General features: G+C 44.1%; 1 protein-coding gene across 6 annotated transcripts in view; it reads left to right on the forward strand.

The window, feature by feature from the left end:
* BACH2 (BTB domain and CNC homolog 2) overlaps nt 1–18,930 on the forward strand; it is a 355,806-nt gene that overhangs the window by 315,924 nt on the left and 20,952 nt on the right. For all 6 annotated transcript variants that reach the window (XM_053904652.1, XM_053904651.1, XM_053904653.1 and 3 more), the window contains one exon: nt 16,492–18,081. In XM_053904652.1, the coding sequence (XP_053760627.1) occupies nt 16,492–18,081 (1,590 nt within the window). The remainder of the gene's footprint in view (nt 1–16,491; nt 18,082–18,930) is intronic.

Raw genomic sequence — 18,930 nt, forward strand, 5'->3', positions numbered from 1 at the left:
AGGCGGTGCTTCACATCAGGGGCACAGGGCTGGGAACAGGGCAGTGCAAGGTCCTGCCACAGAGCTCACAGGACGACACTCCAGACTTTACCCAGCCTCCTTTGCTCCTAGCATCCCCTGGAGCTACCTTTGAACTCTGACCCTGCCCACATCTTTCTGTCATTGCAATTGCTTCTTAGGCACTTCATAATTTTACCCATTTACCTTATATTCTTTTTTTTCCCATTTGACTTTCTAAAATAGCTTCCCTGCTAAATATGTCATTTCTCCTACTTTAGTGTAAAAGAGGATTTTGCTTTTGCTTTTTCTCAAGCCGATCTAGAAGAGCACACACCCCCAAATCTTAAATTTCTGTTATTCTAACTTAGTATGCCAAGGAGGAACCAGTTTTGCTCAACCACTGAACACATCCAGCCTTCGTTTTCAAACCAGCTTCCAGTCTTGTTCCCTCTGTCCTGCCACTCCTGCAGCGATGGTGTCTGTGTCCTCTCCTGAAGCCCCATCTGTTGTGTTCTACAGTTTTCTCCTGTGTACTGTCGGCCTCTTCCCGATGGATTATTTCTTTTTCTATCATGATGCTCCCTTTTATGAGGTGCTTTTGAAGTTTCACTTAGATGGAGTGGAGGGCACCGGTTTCTCTTGGGTAGGGAAGAGTGTTAAATCCTAGGCGCTCCTTTCCTAGAAGAAGGCTATGGGGCTGTTTTTGACAGGACCACAGTATTTGGAGGGCAAAGGTTGACTGACTCACATGGGTCTGGTGCTCTCCCATCTTCCTTCCTGCTCCCATCCAATCTTAGTGCCCTTTGACAGCCCATGCGCACCCCTCTTCTCTCAAAGTCTGTGGCACAAGAGTTTCAACAGTGTAGAGTTTAGCATTTAATTGTTCTCCAGTTGTGGATAATACATTGTGAGCTTCTCCAAGGAAAACTATCCTTTTTTGCTTCTTTGAAGTTCATCTCAGCACCCAACATAGAAAATGCTCAAGTAAACGTTTTTGGATTGATTATTTAGTGGCATTTTGGTTGTTCAAGATGCCTAGTATATACACAGAACTACTCATGGCCCCAGCACTTCTCTGCGATCTGATGATTTCCTATTAATTAACCTTTTTTGAATAGTATACCATCTGATTGACATGAAAATGTGAATTTTTGTTAATCCTTCTTTGTAATATTGTTGCCTTCTAGAAAAAGTAACCAACTTGGGGTGCCGGAGTGGCTCAGTTGGTTAAGCGTCTGACTTTGGCTCAGGTCATGATCTCGCAGTTTGTGAGTTCAAGCCCCACATCGGGTTCTGTGCTGACAGCTCAGAGCCTGGAGCCTGCTTCAGATTCTGTGTCTCCTTCTCTCTCTCTTTTCCTCCCCCACTTGTGCTCTGTCTCTCTGTCAATCAAAAATAAATAAAATATTAAAAAAATAATTTTTTAAAACAAAAAAAAGTAACCAACTCATCTTCATAATGCAGATATTTAACAAATTTTATTAGAGTACATGTAGATGATATATGGAAAGTATAAGACTTAGTATTTCACTTACAGGAATTTCTTTTTTTTATATTTAAATTTTTCTTTTACTTTTATTCATTTTTGAGAGGCAGAGAGAGACAGAGCATGAACAGAGGGAGACACAGAATCTAAGACAGGCTCCAGGTACTGAGCTGTCAGCACAGAGCCTGATGCAGGGCTCAAACTCATGAACTGCGAGATCATGACCTGAACCAAAGTCACTCAACCTATTGAGCCACCCAGGTGCCCCTCTTTTTTTTTCTTTTTTTTTTTTTTTTTTAGTGATTGGCCATATGGATCCTTTATTTTTTCTTATTTATTTTTTTTTTTTAAGTAGGCTCCATGCCCATTGTGGGGATTGACCTCACAACCCTGAGATTAAGAGTCATATGCTCTACCAACTAAGCCAGCCAGGTGCCCTGACTTTCAGGGATTTCTAATCAAGATAGGCACAATGGAACATTTAGATAACAATGCAAAATAGCACTTGTGTGATGAAATGCCAGGACTGGTTATCTATAATCAACAGCTATTATCCAAGTTGGGGCAAATGGGGTCCAGTTAAATTGCCACCTCCTGTGCAAGGGTTTGTCCTGGCCATTACATTCCATATTGATGGACAGCCCCACCTCTGTCCTTCACAGCTATCATAGGTACAGTTGGAACTGGCAAAACAAAGTGAAGAATGCATCCAGTGAGCACAGCCTGAGCACATGCTAGACGGCAAGAGAAAGGCTGGCATTCTGGCTCAAGAAGACAACTGGAAATGAGACTGGAAGGGGAATCAGTCTGGGAAAAATCTGGAAACCAGACAGAAGAGGATAAAGTTTGCTCTCTAAAGCAGGGGGGTTGCTGTTTAAAACAAAGTCCCTGTCAGGAACATTCTCCCAAAGACTCTTCAGCCTCCCTCCCTATGATTGATGATTCAGAGGGATCTTGGAGGTGCAGGGGACAGGAGAGATCGTATCAACAGAGAGGAGAGGTTTTTTTTCCTTTTGCTTTGAGTCTCAGTATTTTTAACACAATGGTCACCTAGAGATTCTTAAGCCCTTGTCTCCTACACTTGGTAAGGAAAGAAATGACAATGCCGTCCAGACACCTGCTAGCTTAGTTGGGGTTTTCAAAGCAACACCACTCTGTAATGTGCTGTGGATGGGCTGTAATTATGCAAGGAAACCAAAGGGCTTGTTTTCTATTAGGGTTTTTTAGGTTTCTGACTTCCAACTTCAGTGACTGAACTTCCATCAAAATACTGGCACACCCCCGGGTACTGTAGATGCCTTAACTCACTTCTTTAAACGTATGCTTCAGGAGTAGTTTGATTAGCCCAAACCAAGAACACCTGGTGTGGAGACGTGGGTATTTGTCAAAACCCAAAAGTTCCTTTTTAAGAGCGTTTGGCTATCTTTATTCATAGTAGGAAAGGTGTTTTCCTAGTTAGGAGATGTAAGTAAGGAGGTCTTTCATAACAGCTCCAAGCCACATTCAAAATAGATGTCCCAGAACAGACTCCTCCATGGTGCACATTCTAGATGCAACTATGACTTAGTTCCTTTTCTCACCATCCCCCAAGTTAGCATGAAAAGTGTGTTTCGGCCCCACAGAAACTGGACACGACCGACCAGACGCTATGGGAACTTTCTGCCTCACCTGCTTCAGCAGCAGCACTGCCAGAAATGACAGCAGTGTCAAAAACAGGACCATCCCTTCGTGCCCAGTCGTCTGAAGTCCCAAACATGCTGCTCTTCTCAGCAAAGGCCTGCTCCCTGTCCTCTTTGATGTCATTTGCCAACCGGGCAACCTAGTGTCCCAGGGAAGACTGTGGAAGGCTGCAGGGCAAGAGCCCAACACATCAGGCAAAAAATGCACCGTGGCCACAGAGATGGACCGAATTGGTTCCCTCTTCATTCTCTTCCCTGATGGCAGGAATCACATATAGAAAAGATCCGAATTTGAGGGGATGGAGGGGAGGTGGCTGAGTGACAAACCTGACTTCAGGCTCCTATGCAGGAGTGTGGGTGTTGTGTCATACAGTCTCTGCAGCCCAGACAGCTATAGAGCTGTGCTTTCTATCTGCTAGTCCCATAGCTCCAGGGCAGTCACTGTCCAATTCCCATATGGGGGTTTGTGTTGATGGCCACTGGTTAAATGCTCCCAGAGCACAGATGGTGCCTGCATTGCATCAGCATTAACTCTTCTCCATTGGCAGAGCCCACTGTAGAAACAGGAGAAGGGAGGAAATATCAGTGTACGGTCCCTTTGGCGGAAAGTCTGGTTTCCATATATGCATTAGCCCTGATGTATGCATTAACCCTGAGCCTCAGTTAACCCAGTCAGTGTGTCTCAGCTTCTGTTACATGGTGGTTAGTTAAAAAAGGACTTAGATGGGGGCGCCCGCGTGGCTCAGTTGGTTGAGCGTCTGACTTTGGCTCAGGTCATGATCTCACGGTGAGTTCACCGTGAGTTCAAGCTCTGCGTCGGGCTCTGTGCTGACAGCTCAGAGCCTGGAGCCTGCTTTGGATTCTGTGTCTCCCTCTCTCTCCGCCCTTCCCCCGCTCATGCTCTGTCTCTCTCTCTCTCTCTCTCTCTCTGTCAAAAATAAACATTAAAAAAAATTTTTGTAAAAAGACTTAGATGAAGGAAACTAAAGATTGTAGAAATACTATTACTGTTGTTGTATAAACCATGCCCATAAGGCAAAATCCACAGCTTTGTCCCTTCTGTAAGCCACAGTAACACCCCCTTCCGTTGCAAAGGCAGTGAAGAAGGCATTGAGAAAATGATATACATCTTTTAGAATTTTTAATGTTTGTGTCTCAAAAGCCCTTCAAGTATATGATTTCTTCAGCATGTCCTGGTTTATTCCTATTTTGCAAATGAAAGGGGGGAAATGGCAGCAGAGTGTCTCATGTTGTCAGGATCAAATTACCTTCCTCACTCAAGATCAGTGGTCCTCTCTTGTTGGCACTGGGTCCTCATGGCTACCGGAGTATTCATGGGGTATAAACCCATTTGTGCCAGTAGTCAAGTAACAAATAACATTTTCCATAAGAAGCGTGTGATCTGTCACTATTTCAGTTTTGATTTCAGATGGAAAATATGACTTCAGTTTTTGAAGAAAAAAAAATCCCTAACTGGGGTTGACAAATGTCTTCAAATATGTGATGGATTGTCATGTGAAGGAAGGACTCAAACCGTCTGCTTGCCCTGGTGGGCATTACTAGGGTTAGCTCAGTTCAGTTCAACTAATAGTTATAAAGCACCTGCAGTGCCCAAGGCTCATGCTTTAACCTGAAGGTGCTCAGAGAAGGAGGGAGATGAATATCCAGCTAAATTTGTGACATCAATTATTGCAGAAACAAGGAGGTTTGACATTGATGTGAAAGTGTGAAGTATCTGGTGAATCACTGGATAAACCAAGGAGAAGGGGAAGACAGAAGAAATACTTAAAGTCTCCAATGTCTATGCATCAATGGGCGAAGTAGAAGTAATTAAAAATTTGAATTGGAGATTACTGCCAGGGTGGTAAATAGAATTTCTTAGTAACCTAATGAGCAAAAGGATATCACATTGACATAGGGCTGTGAGAAGGAACTCCATGTTTATAAAATTAGAGCAAAGGAGAAGCATGATGCAGAACTTCAACTATATGAATAGTTACCAGAATTCTCTTCTAAGAAGAGAATACTGAGTACTTATTGATTTGCCATGCCTTCCAGAGGGTAGAGAGTACAAGAGTAGAATTGCTATTTTGGTCCTATACTGACCAACTAAAAGGAATTGATGGGAGCACATATGAGAGGATCCATAAAAGAAAGAGATATGATCTTAGAGAACATGATAGTCAAAGAGTACATTTTGCACAGTCTGAAATATTTCAAGACCTTTCCTTTATTACAAAAGGAAAACCCAACATGAAATTTGCCATCTTAACCATTTTTAAGTGAACTCTACTAAAGTCCATCAAACATTCACCTTACTTAAAAAAATGTTCACATTGCTATGAAACACATCTCCAGAACTCTTGTCATCTTGCATATCTGAAACTCTGTACCCATTAAACAATAATCACCCCTTTTCTCCTTGACCCCAGCCCCTGATAACCACCATTCTATTTTCTGTATCTATGAATTTTACTACATTAGATAACCTCGTATAAGTGGAATCATACAGTATTTGTCTTTTTGTGACTGGCTTATTGCACTTAGCATAATGACCTCAACGTTTATCCATGCTATAGTATGTGACAGGCTTTCTTTCCTTTTTAAAACTGCAATATTCCTTTGTATTTGTATACCATATTTTGGTTTTCTGTTCATCCCCTGATGGGCATGTGGGTTTAAACCGACAAGGAAAATAATTATATGTTTCTGTTTAGAATAAGAAGGCAAGGAAAACAACAGCTGCTCCATGGGGCTCACCATTTTACTCTTGAGGATGGTAAAGGGTCTAGAGTTACCTCCATATTGTGTTTCAAGGAGAATGTCTATGAGATGGAAAAATAAGAAAAACTTGAAGAAGTAAATGTAAACCCCAGGTAGATGAATATTAAGAAAACACCCAAGGGACACCTGGGTGGCTCAGTTGGTTGAGTGTCTGACTCTTGATTTTGGCTCAGGTCATGATCTCACAGTTTGTGGGTTCGAGCCCCATGTCAATCTCTGCACTGACGGTGCAGAGCCTGCTTGGGATTCTCTCTCTCCCTCTCTCTCTCTCTCCCTCTCCCCCACTCACTATGCCTGTCTCTTTCTCTCAAAAATAAATAGTCTGCTTCGAAAGGAAGAAAGACCCACACTCCCAATGTGGATGAAGTAAAACCCTCAAACTACAGAGAAAAAAAAAAATCAGACATGATATGGTACAGCTTGTTATGGTCAAAGTCTTTGAAGAATTGCAGAACCTAGAAAAGCATCAGAAGTCTGGAGATCAGAAAATGACATAATTTTTAAAAAGGGGAAGAAAGTGGATCTTTAAAAAATTGAGCAATTTGTATCAAGAATAATTTATCTGGACAATAAATCTGAATATCTAGACAAGTATATACTCGGGTCAAAAAAATCAATTTTGCAACATTAAGATGGACGCAGATTTTATACTGAAAAAAAAGCTCAGAGATGTTCATTGAGAGCACCACAAGTAATAAGTGACAATGAAATCTTAGCCTTCCTTGGAAATAGGATCTGAACTGAGGGAGGTAATAGTTCTGTCCTCTCTACCAGTGACTGGAGTATTTACTCAGTCCAGATACTCTGCTGGGGATGTGGTCAAACTCAAGATGGTCCAAAGGAGAGCAGTGAGGAGGGTATCAGGGCTCATAACTGGTTAGATTTCCAGGATGAGAATTTTGGCTTGATATGAGGAACCATTAGAAGGCTCTGATGAGGGACTAAACCTCTCACCATTGGAAGACTTAAAAAAGGTTTTGTGTTTTTGGTTGAAGATTGAGTGGCTGATGGTTGGTTTGAAATCACTAGAAGGGTTGAGGAGGTGAAACCAAACCCTGACTCAAGAAAATTCTGGTCGAGGAAGGTCATTGGTTTCTTGAATGGGGAAAAGGTCATTTTAAATGGAAATTAGGTAATTTTTTTAAAATCTCCTTTCAAAAAATAATTTTCTGTTGGAGGCGGTTTTTCAAATGAAACTATAAACCTAGATGCAAGTTTTGTGACTTTATTACCAGTGAGTGGGATGCTTTTCACTTTCATTTTACACTGAAAAATGTAAAAAGTTACTATTTTATACCTATTTTAGGATCTATACTTATACTGAAATTCAATTTTTTGTAAATTATTCCATGAACTTCATTATGTAATCTTTCAGAAGGGAGATTTCCTGTTTTCATTGTATACTTTTAGAGTAAGTATGAATACAGTACCTTATATTTGTATCACGTGTAAATTTTGCTTGTCACTTACCTGAGAAATATATCCATGCACACCTGAATGAGAAAATAATTAAGGTCTCACATGAAGGAGGTGAGAAGAAGGGGTGAACCACCCAGCTGAAATGAAGGTTCCACAGGGTCAAGGTGTTGCCAGTTCTAAGAAAAGATAATAATGAATATTTGTTTCCCCTTCTCTGTTCATCAACTCTAAGATAACCAAAGAAATACCTAAAGGGCAGTTTTAGCTGTTACGTAGTCCCATGATGATTCTGAGCTGACTGACACAGATAGGGGACATACCACTTTCTCTCTAAACATCAGTTTTATCAGTTGCCTTTCTAATTTGGAACCCAGCTTTGGTGCCACGTGGATCCTCATGAGAAAGGCATTCCTGCATTGATATTTTCCAGATTCCAAGGACTGATACTGAGCACAGCCTGCTAGTTTTATCAAATTCCTATGTGATAAAACGGCTTCCCAGAACTTACTGAGTTTCACTGGGCAAGAGAGGAACATAGCAATTGTCTTCATTCTTCAAGAGAAATCTAGGCCCTGAATCTGAATAACGTGAATGACAATAGAACCAAGTGTGAGATTCACCCTTCTTCATAGCCCAGGCAGTACCACTAAGTTGTCCAGATTCCTTTGAATAAGCTACATACAACTGAATTACAAAATTTACAACAATGTCTTTCCATATGAAATACCATTTCTTTTCTAGTTCACTTCAGAGAAACAGCAACAGATAGGAAAGGAGCATGAGAGTTGAACTCTCTAATCAGAATACTTGAGTTCAACTCTGGCTGACCAGCTGTGTGACTTTGGGAAAATCCCTTCACCTTTCTGGGCTTTCTGGGCTTCACCTTTTTTGGCTTCCTTGTCTGTAAAGTGGATGAGGATTGAGTCAGGGAAACAGAAACCATGCCAGGTGTTTCAAACAGAGGGGATATAAAACAAGGAATTGGTTACACAGGTGTTGGAAAACTGGAAGAACAGAAAGGGGAAGAGAATTAACTCAGTGATTAATTATTATAGGAAGCAGCTACCACTCCTAGGGCCAGAGGGGATAAAAGAGACCTAGAAGCCTGGAGAAGCACCTGATGCCTCGGGAGCTGCACCTGTGGAGGAGACAGCCCTTACCCAAAACTCCTGCAGGGAGTCGAGGAGGCAGCCTCCCCAGTACTCACCACCAAGGAAGGAAAGAGAACAAGAAATAGAAGGAACCACAGCTTCTTTCCTCCCACCTTCTGACATCCCATCAGTGCCCCCTATTGACAGAGTCCAATAATAAGTCAACCAGCCAAAGAAGCCTAAAAAACATAGCATTACAGAGGGGAACATAAAAAGAGTTGGCATGAGGCTGAGGGACAATAGTAAATAAGCAGTGTATGAGTTTATAATGTCAGACTAAAAGTAAACTGAATAATAGAAGTCAAAGTTAGTAGTTGATCAGAAATATTTATATTTTCCTGTTTGTATTAAAGTAATATTACTTTAATATACAGATGGAGATGGGGCACCTGGGTGGCTCAGTCAGTTAAGCAACCGACTCTTGATCTCAGCTCAGGTCATGATCTCATGGTTTGCTAGTTCAAGCCCCGCATCAGGCTATACACTGTCAGTGCGGAGCCTGCTTGGGATTCACTCTCTCCCTCTCTCTGTCCTTCCCCTGCTCTCTCTCTCTCTCTCAAAATAAATAAACTTTTTTAAAAAATGCATAGATGGAGATAGATTGATGGATGGATAGATAAATAGATAGATACATAGATTTAGTTCTGAGCTGAGCAATTTCTGAATAACTTTCATGAAAGTTTTTCTAATTAAAAAAAAGTTTATGTTTAGGAAAAACTATAAGATATATGTTTCTGCAAACCCTTGTGACAGCAATAGATCTAGTGAAAATGTAGGTAATTGTAGGATCCTTCCTCAAGAGTTCCCAGGAATTAATTTCAGGAAGTCTGTGTGAACACACTCAAGTTTGAGATCATAACTCTCAATGATAGGGACTCATAGAGTCTCATGTGAGAGGACTCAAGTCAGGTCTTTGTTCACTGAACCTACCTGACTTCCCCTTTTCTAAAAAAAAAAAACAATCAAAAAGTACCTTAGTAGGCTGACCATGCATTTCAGTCCAAGATATCTATGATCCTGCCAGTGACTGCTGACCTATGCTGCTGACCCCATTAGGCATGCCGGCTAGCCTTTGGAGTTTAACTCAGGTAGAGTTCCATTGTTTGGATACCATCCCCTCCCTCCCCACCCCAGCCCCCCCACCCCCCAGTGAAATCAGGGAGCCTATTTCAACTGCAGGGGACAGGGTGTGTGTGGGTGTGTGTGTGTGTGTGGGTGTGTGTGTGCGTGTGTGTGTGTTGACAGGGCCGTATTCATGGGCACACAAGCTGTGCAGTTGCAAAGAGCCCCATGCTCAGGAGGACCCTATACTGTTCCTGAAAATCATGATGTAGCCAGTTTGGGTGGTGGAGTGGAGGCGGGCAGTTGTGAACAGAGACCCAAGAAAGGCCTCACAGATAAAGTGGCGTTGGAGGAGGAGCCGGAAGGAGATGATGGAGCGAGCCATGCCATTCTTTGATTTACTCTGATAAACTGAAGCTCAGCCTTCAACATTTGAGGCAAAGGCACCTTTTCCAGGAAGGCTTACACTGATGCCCTTAGCAGTTTCTGCCGCCAGCTTGGTCTTCCCTTAGCACCCTTTAAATACTTGCTGTTGCATACTTAAATTACATTGTGGCATTTGTATTAAACATCTGTCTCCTTGGTCACCCTCTTAGCTCCTTGGAGAAAGCAACTGTTTTTATTCATTTTTGTAATAAGAGCAACAATAATAGTTGTTAATGCCAGACCCTGACCCAGAGGGGTTTTATTGCAAAACAGGAACTGTTGGTATCCCTGTGTTCCAGTTGGAGAAACTGAAGAACAGAAAGGTTAAGTAACCAGCCCAAGTTACCCAGCTGGTACATAGTAGAACTAGGATTTGAATCCCAGAAAGCTGGTTCCTTCAGGGCTCTCACAGTACACAGTGAGTGCCCAGTAATGGTTGGTGAATGAATGATTGAATGAAAAACTTAACAAAAAATAGGAAGTGAATAAATGACCAAGTAGAGAACCTCAGGGCAGATTTACAAATAGGAGAGAAATTTTATGTTGTGGCTACAGACCCAAAAATCAAGCCTGCAGAGGAGAGAAAAGACACTTTATTTTATGCTTTTAAGCCACATTTACTAGCACAGATAATTACTTTCTTTAGAGAAAAAAAACAATTATGTACTTGTAAATCAACTTAAATGTTTATTTTTGTGTGTGTTGTTCCTTTAGGAATGGAAACAAGATTGCTTTCTTTGGCTCTGTCTTTAGCTACATTAATACTAAAATGACCAGAAGCTTTGTTGAAAGAGTGGAGTTAATTAATTTAACAAATACATCCAGAATATAGTATGCTTGTATAGCATGCTGCTTTGGGGAGGAAAGTATGATAATATGGATATTGATTATAGAAAATTAAGATTAGAAGTAAGTGATGCCTCATCACTAAATCAGTCTTCATCCTGCACCATGGTATCAGTGCAGTGTGGGGGTGGAAAGGAAGAGGAGTTGTCACCAGTGTTGTTGGTTTTGTTGTTGTTGTTGTTGAAGTAGGCTCTGTGCACAGCATGGAGCCCAACACGGGGCTTGAACTCATGACCCTGAGATCAAGACCTGAGCTGAGTTGAAGAGTCAGACACTTAACTGACTGAGCCACCCAGGCACCCCACCAGTGTTGTTTTCTTTCACAAGTGCCTTGCTGTAAGAGATCCAGCCTCATCAGGGAAGTATACATGGTGTTGCTGAAGGTAAAAGATTCCGTGTTTTGTGAGACTGTCATTAAGCAGCCTTGAGAGAAAACAGTCCTGAGATCTCCGCGGCCTGCGGCAAATGAGCTCAGTGCCCTAACAGTGTGTGTATACTGCCAGAACCAACTGAAAAGACCTTGAACACATGGCTTAAGTAGAGAATGCTGGTCCAAGCCTCGTTAAAACTCCCAAACCCCGTTTTCCATATACACCTGAAGCCCAACTGCCGGATCCCTGTAGTAATCCAGAGCAGTGAAACTGTTACATGTTTCCGTTCAGGAGCTCTGTCCAGCAGCAGTCAGGGTGGGTCCTGAGAGCGAGCTCTACAAGCAGCGCCCAGACGTGCCTTTGCCAGCCGAGTCGCCATCAGCTCCTCCTCCTTTCATCAGTAGCATAGAGAGGACTCATCAGAACCCATGGGAACAAAAGGTCAAGGGTCATAGTTTCAGTGGGCCACATTTTCAACACATTATCCTCCTGTGGACTCACACCAGGCACAGGAGTTTGGTAGTGTGACCTTGTTTCAAAGGCTCAGAGGTCAATGCCACTTGCCTTGTGTGTGCCAACCGCTGGAGAAGGTCATCACCTGCTTGGGAGCAACCAGAGGACAAAAGGGTATCACTTCCTGACCTCTTGTACGTCTTAGTTCTACATGGCACATTCCATTCTTCCCCCAATGTGTGACCCAGTGTCATCTATACTGGACTGTACATTATGGGACCAGGCAGTTACATACTTAAGTGTGGTAGAAAAATACTCTTCAAAACAATCCAACCAAAATATTTCATTCAGAATGCAAGACTGTTATCCCAGGTGTCCATAATATTGTATTTTGCACTTGTTTATCATTCCTTTAGGCCGTTCCCGACCAGTGAATTTTAGCCTAGATGTGTCTGCTTCCCTGAGAGCAGTGGAACACAGTCCATTACCATCAGTGAAATGGAACTGGTTTGCTATTTCTAGTCACTTCATTCCGCTTTAACTTTATGATCATTACCTTTTTAAATAACATTTTTATGGGTCATTAGTTTTGTGTGTGATTCTCCACTTCCCACCCTTTCTTATTTTTTCCCATTATCAGAGCCTTACTTATTAAAAACAGAAAGTAAATCACAACACAGACTTGTGATCACAGTTTCATAGACACACAGCTTTACATTGGTACCTGGATATTTTGCTTTCTGAGTACAGTGAGTGAGTTTAGACGACTCCTGAAAATGGGAAGACGGTGCAAGCTACCAATGATGGAGGCTAAACGCAGTACTTAGAAAGCCTCTGCGTGTTTAGCACTGGCCTGCACGTGTGATGAGCACTTGCTTTCTGTTTTGTGTGTCTAGAGTTATTGCAGCTGGCCTGAAGTGACCAGAGATGGGCTCCTGGGACAGACACCAGGCATTTTGGAAGGTACCCATTGTATCAAAGCAACTTCTATTTTTAAAATTTTTTGTTTAATGTTTATTTATTACTTTGAGAGAGAGAGAAAGTGTGCAAGCAGGGGAGGGGCAGAGAGAGAGACAGACAGACAGGATCTGAAGCAGGCTCCAGACTCTGAGCTGTCATGCAGAGCCTGACGCGGGGCTCAGACTCACAGATTGTGAGATCATGACCTGACCCACGCAGTCAGACGCTTAACCGACTGAGCCACCCAGGCACCCCTATCAAAGCAACTCTTGACCGAGAATGGATATAGGGCAATTTCACTGCATTCCAGGTGTCCTGCTTATGAGTGTTCAGGGGATCCCCACAGACCTCAGCAGTCACCTTCTCTCCTTAACTGGTCGGGATTTCTCAATTGACAAGTAATCATGTAATCTTGTGATAGTCTTTCCATTGTTGACTGATGTTGTTACATAGTAATCAGCTTTCCATTGTCAAGGTATATCTACAAAGCTAAACTGTAGGTTTCTTAAGCATAGGGCCTAGTCTTGTACTTACCAATATTCCTCATAGCACTTGGGTTGGAATCCCAGCTCTGTGACCTTGAACAAATTCCTTCACCTCTCTGCTTCTCAGTTTCCTTGTCTACAAAATAGAGGCAGCCATGCCTGCCTTGCAGGGCATTATGAGAACCCTAGCCTGCTGCTGGACACTAGGAGGTACTTGGTACATGGTAACTCTGACTCACTAGACAAAGCCTTGCACACAGAAGCTGAGTAAAATTCAGCAAAATTGAATATGACAAAGCAAGATTTAAACTCATGGGGGAGGAGCTAGCTACAGACTCTTGAAATTTCATGCTGAGGACACCATTTCCTCTGACCTTGAACTTAAATGACAGTTTACAATCCTGTTTTCAATCATGACCTTTTGTGACTGTATGATGATCATTTCAAGCTCATCACGTCTCCTAAGACCAAAAGGATCAGCCATCTGATTTGGGATGTGGAGACTGTTCATTGACATCCTCAGTCCCATGCATACATTTAAGCATCAGCTTGTCCCTGCATGGAGAGGCTTTCTCCAGCTCCTTGTAGCCATGTGGCAGGTGGTGATACCGGGACTCATCTAATGATCCCCAGGGGTGTTCCTGGTTTCTCTAAGAATTTTCTTTAAAAGCATCCATAGTGGGGGACAGTGGCAGGACTTACTGAAACCAATGGCATGAAAATAAAAAAGAAATGGCAATAAGGGAGAAGGACTATATAAAAAATATAAATGATACTGATGTGAGTTTCCCTATTTTCCATATTCTGAGCACATCTACCAAAACTTGAGACGTGTATTATCCATTCAGCAACTGGCACATTCCCTGGGAGCAGAGCAGAAAATGCTGCCTTATGAAGGTGTCAACTCTACCTTGATCATGCCATTCTTCTCTTTGTGGTGAAGTCCTGTTACAGTGAAGAAATGGGTCATGTGACATTCATCGCCTCCTTTGGTTACTTTTAAATATGTACTTCCTTGCCTTGCACTCCCTTTGAAAGGTTCCTGGAGGAAATATAGTAGGTACGTTTGCTGAGTCTATTACCATGTCAGCTTAGTAGGACACAAGGGTAGGTCAGAGAAGCTCCTTCTCAATAGTAGTACTAGGAGATAGGACAAATAAGGACTGTTGCCTACCTTTGATCGGCTGGTTGGTGTGGTTTATTGGTTCACACAGTGTCTTGCTCCAAAAGTAATTTGAGACAACACTCAGCACATAGTCTGCGCTCTTACCTTCTGTACCTGTAATTGTATGTTAGGGGCCCAGCTAGACTTATGACATTCTGGTAATATACAAGCTTTTACCAGGTGTTTACTATGTTAGACACCCTAATTAGATGCAGAGTTATTAAGAGAAATGAAGCAATCCCTGATCTGAAGGAGCTTGCTGTCTTATGGTAGAAACAGACCCAATAAAGTATAATAAAAGTGAGATGGCAATGATTGTCCTTGTGGAACTATAACGTGGGTCTAGCGGTCATGTTTTGTTGTTGTTGTTGTTGTTGTGTGTGTGTGTGTGTGTGTGTGTGTATTCACCAAATATCTTGGGACTCATTATCTGACAGATTTTTTTTTTAATTTGGAATTTTATTTCAGGTCCTTCAAAACTATTAATAATTAAGTTCTCGGGGTGCCTGGGTGGCTCAGTTTGTTAAGCATCCAACTTTGGCTGAGGTCATAATCTCAGGATTCGTGAGTTGGAGCCCCACGTCAGTCTCTGTGCTGACAGCTGGAGCCTGAAGTCTGCTTCAGATTCTGTGTCTTCCTCCCTCTCTCTGCCTCTCTCCTCCTCGCATTCTGTCTCCCTCTCTCTCTTAAAAATAAATATTAAAAAAAAAAATTTAATAAAAAAATTAAATCCCATTCAGTTATATATCTAAGAAATTTCCCTTACTGGAAAGAATGCAGGATATAAAAATCAGTGCTGCCCTGGACAACCCAGGACATCTCCTCACTCTGGCAATGGGGCTGAGAGGCTCATATCACTTGTTCTAAGACGTTGGAGATTGCTCCCAGAGAAGCTGATGTCCAAGTTGAATATTGAACAAGGGATTGAGTCCTCACCAGAGTTTTGGCTCTGTGTGCTGCAGTGAGTTCAGTACACGAGGAAGTCAGCTACAGAACTTGCCAATTCAACTTGCTCTGCACTTATTCCCTTAGCAGACATCTTTCAATCACTGTTACTACAGCTTCCAGCAAGGACCCCATGATTACTGCGTCCATTTGACTTGTACACATGATCTGTAGACCTGCCTCTCCTTGCTATGGGGTCAGCAGCACTTGCAGGAACCTAGAAGATGCATGTAGGTTTCGCATGTAGGGTGAGAAAGCCTTCCCTGAACACCAGCGAGTTTGACCCACTTCCATCTGAAAAAACAGTTTGCCTTAGGCCATGCGTTTCTAATTGCTGAAGTCAATCTCTGTGATGGGTGTGTGCGCATACGCAAAACTGTGCGTAAATAGCACATTTTCAATCTATAAAATGTAAAGAAATGAGGAGCACCTGACAGTAGGCTGAGCCTCTGAAGATTTGTCGGGAAAGAAGACAGCTGCATGGCAAAGCGGCTGCTTATGATTAGGAAAGGAATAGCCCGTGTCCTGGGCCACTCAGCAAACTTCAACCATTTAAATGACAGCTGATTTGTTTAGCTCTGTAACCCCCATTCTTTATGGGCCAGGAGTTGAGTTCTTGTTGAGAACACCACTTCAGATTGTCATTATCTCTGGTATCATTGCAAGATCAGGTATGACATGATGACTGAAAAGTCCCATCCAGAAACCGTGATGAATGAGAAAGACAGAAATTGCTTTAATGCCACTTTGTAACTTTTTAAGTGAGGGAACACTGTTCTTCACCCCCTGTAGACTTTCGGTTTTTAACAGGCCATATTGCCAGTTTTGCAGTTGACAAGGAAAGTCTGTTGCTCTCTTTGGCTCAAGTGATCAGCAAGTGTCACAGCACTCCTTATGTAGAATGGCTCTCCACAGCACTGACAGGGAGGGAAATTAATAGGCTTCCCATTGTTACCGTGCATTTTTGCCAGGATATTTCATTAGCGTAAACACTGAACCCCTTGTCATCTTGTTTAGCCACTTGACCCTGGTGATTTTCAATTCTGTGTGCCAGGTGATGAAGTGGAGCCCAGGCGTGCACGAGACAGGCACTAATTATTGGAAGCAGAATCATTGCTGACCCAGTACGAGATTAACTGCTCCTTTGCAGTCTTTATTCTGGGACATTAGCACTGTCTGGTTATCTTGCTTCAGTTGAGGGATTCGGGACAATAGCGGTGCTGATGGTAACGTCGGCAATTTCCCTGTTTGTTTTGCAGGTCACGGCCAGGGGCTTCGGGCCGCTGTTACAGTTTGCCTACACCGCCAAGCTATTACTCAGCAGAGAAAACATCCGCGAGGTCATCCGCTGCGCCGAGTTCCTGCGCATGCATAACCTGGAGGACTCCTGCTTCAGCTTCCTGCAGACCCAGCTCCTGAACAGCGAGGATGGCCTGTTCGTGTGCCGAAAGGACGCTGCGTGCCCCCGCGCGCACGAGGACCGTGAGAACTCCGCGGGGGAGGAGGAGGAGGAAGAGGAGGAGACGATGGACTCGGACACGGCCAAGGTGGCTTGCCCCAGGGACCAGATGCTTCCAGACCCCATCAGCTTTGAGGCTGCTGCCATCCCAGTAGCAGAGAAGGAAGAAGCTTTGCTGCCCGAGTCCGATGTGCCGCCCGACAGCAAGGAGAACTCCGAGAAGGACGCGTTAAGGCAGTACCCCAGATACAAGAAATACCAGCTTGCATGTACCAAGAATGTCTATAATGCATCATCACACAGTACCTCAGGTTTTGCAAGCACATTCAGTGAAGATAACTCTGGCAACAGCCTCAAGCCGGGGCTTGCCATGGGGCAGATTAAAAGTGAGCCGCCCAGTGAAGAGAACGAGGAAGAGAGCATCGCGCTCTGCCTGTCCGGAGATGAGCCTGACATCAAGGACAGAGCGGGGGACGTGGAAATGGACCGGAAACAGCCCAGCCCTGCCCCCGCCCCCGCCCCCCCTGCCGGGGCCACCTGCCTGGAGAGATCCGGGAGTGTGTCCTCCCCCTCCTGCTTAAGGTCTCTGTTCATAACAAAAAGTGTGGAGTTGTCTGGCCTGCCCGGTACGTCTCAGCAGCACTTTGCCAGGAGTTCAGCGTGCCCTTTTGACAAGGGGATCACTCAGGGTGACCTTAAAACTGACTACACCCCTTTCCCAGGGAGTTACGGACAGCCCCACCTGGGCCAGAAGGACGTGTCCAACTTCACCATGGGGTCGCCCCTCAAGGGGCCTGGGTTGGAGGCTCTCTGTAAACAGGAAGGAGAGCTGGACCGGAGAAGTGTGATCTTCTCCTCGAGCGCTTGTGACCAAGTGAGCACTGCGGTGCATTCATATTCTGGGGTAAGCAGTTTGGACAAAGACCTCTCTGAGCCGGTGCCAAAGGGTCTGTGGGTGGGGGCTGGCCAGTCCCTCCCCAGCTCACAGGCCTACTCCCACGGTGGGCTGATGGCTGACCATTTGCCAGGAAGGATACGGCCCAACACTAGCTGCCCGGTGCCAATCAAAGTCTGCCCTCGCTCGCCCCCCTTGGAGACCAGGACCAGGACCTCCAGCTCGTGCTCTTCCTATTCCTACGCAGAGGATGGGAGTGGGGGCTCACCCTGCAGCCTCCCTCTCTGTGAGTTCTCCTCCTCGCCCTGTTCCCAGGGAGCCAGATTCCTTGCCACAGAACATCAGGAACCAGGCCTGATGGGAGATGGAATGTACAACCAAGTCCGACCCCAAATTAAATGTGAGCAGTCTTATGGAACCAACTCCAGCGACGAATCCGGATCGTTCTCGGAAGCAGACAGTGAGTCGTGTCCTGTGCAGGACAGGGGCCAGGAGGTAGGGAACCCGCATAAATTCAAGCATGTGGTCCACTCTTGCGGTCCTTTACCTGGACTCTACCTGCTGCCCCACCACTCCCAGATTAAAGGTCCCAGTAAAGGGACTGCCTCCCCCATCCACAGAGGCAGAATGCTTCAGAGTCATTCCAAATTAACCACTTTTGTCCTAGAAGGCACTTGAAATTTGATGTAGATCTCAGTACTCAACAAACAGAGGCAAGCTGCTCAGAAAAAAAAAAAAAAAATGTTAAGTATAATGCATGAAAGCTTGAGATATTCAGATCTCCCCCTTCTACCTCCCTTTCTCCTTCTCCATCTGCTTTGAAAGGATACCATAGTCCTCAGCCTCATCTTCGTCCTGCACCCCATCAGTGTGAAAGAAAATACAGAATCGCTTTCAAAACTGACTGATTGACACTAGACAGACCCTCAGTAACAGGTGCTCTCCCGGCACCCTTTAAGTTTTCCTTGTCAACAGGAGACCCTGGGACCATCCCTTGTCCACTGGTGAGCAGCGGACAGCTCACCATCCATCCTGGTCCCAGGGTCACCGCAGAAGCACCCTAGTCAGTCACACATGACTGAGTAACATACCCTTTCCCAAACTCCCCACAAATGACAAGAAGTCTTATTGAGGAGTAGTGGAGTTGAGGACCAGTCTCTGCCCACCCGGAAAGCAGAGTGCTTTATAGATAAAAATTCCCAAGGCTCCATCTGTCTTACCAATGCTGGAGGATGGAGCCACATCACAACACCAGCCACATCGTAGGCAAGACTCACGTGGCTAAGGAGAGAAAAGAATAGACACCCCGTACGTTCCCCTTTCCCGCCATAACCTGAGAGGCCC

Source organism: Panthera pardus, unplaced genomic scaffold, assembly GCF_024362965.1.
Source record: "Panthera pardus isolate Hobbes unplaced genomic scaffold, ASM2436296v1 HiC_scaffold_17, whole genome shotgun sequence".
Taxonomy (NCBI): domain Eukaryota; kingdom Metazoa; phylum Chordata; class Mammalia; order Carnivora; family Felidae; genus Panthera; species Panthera pardus.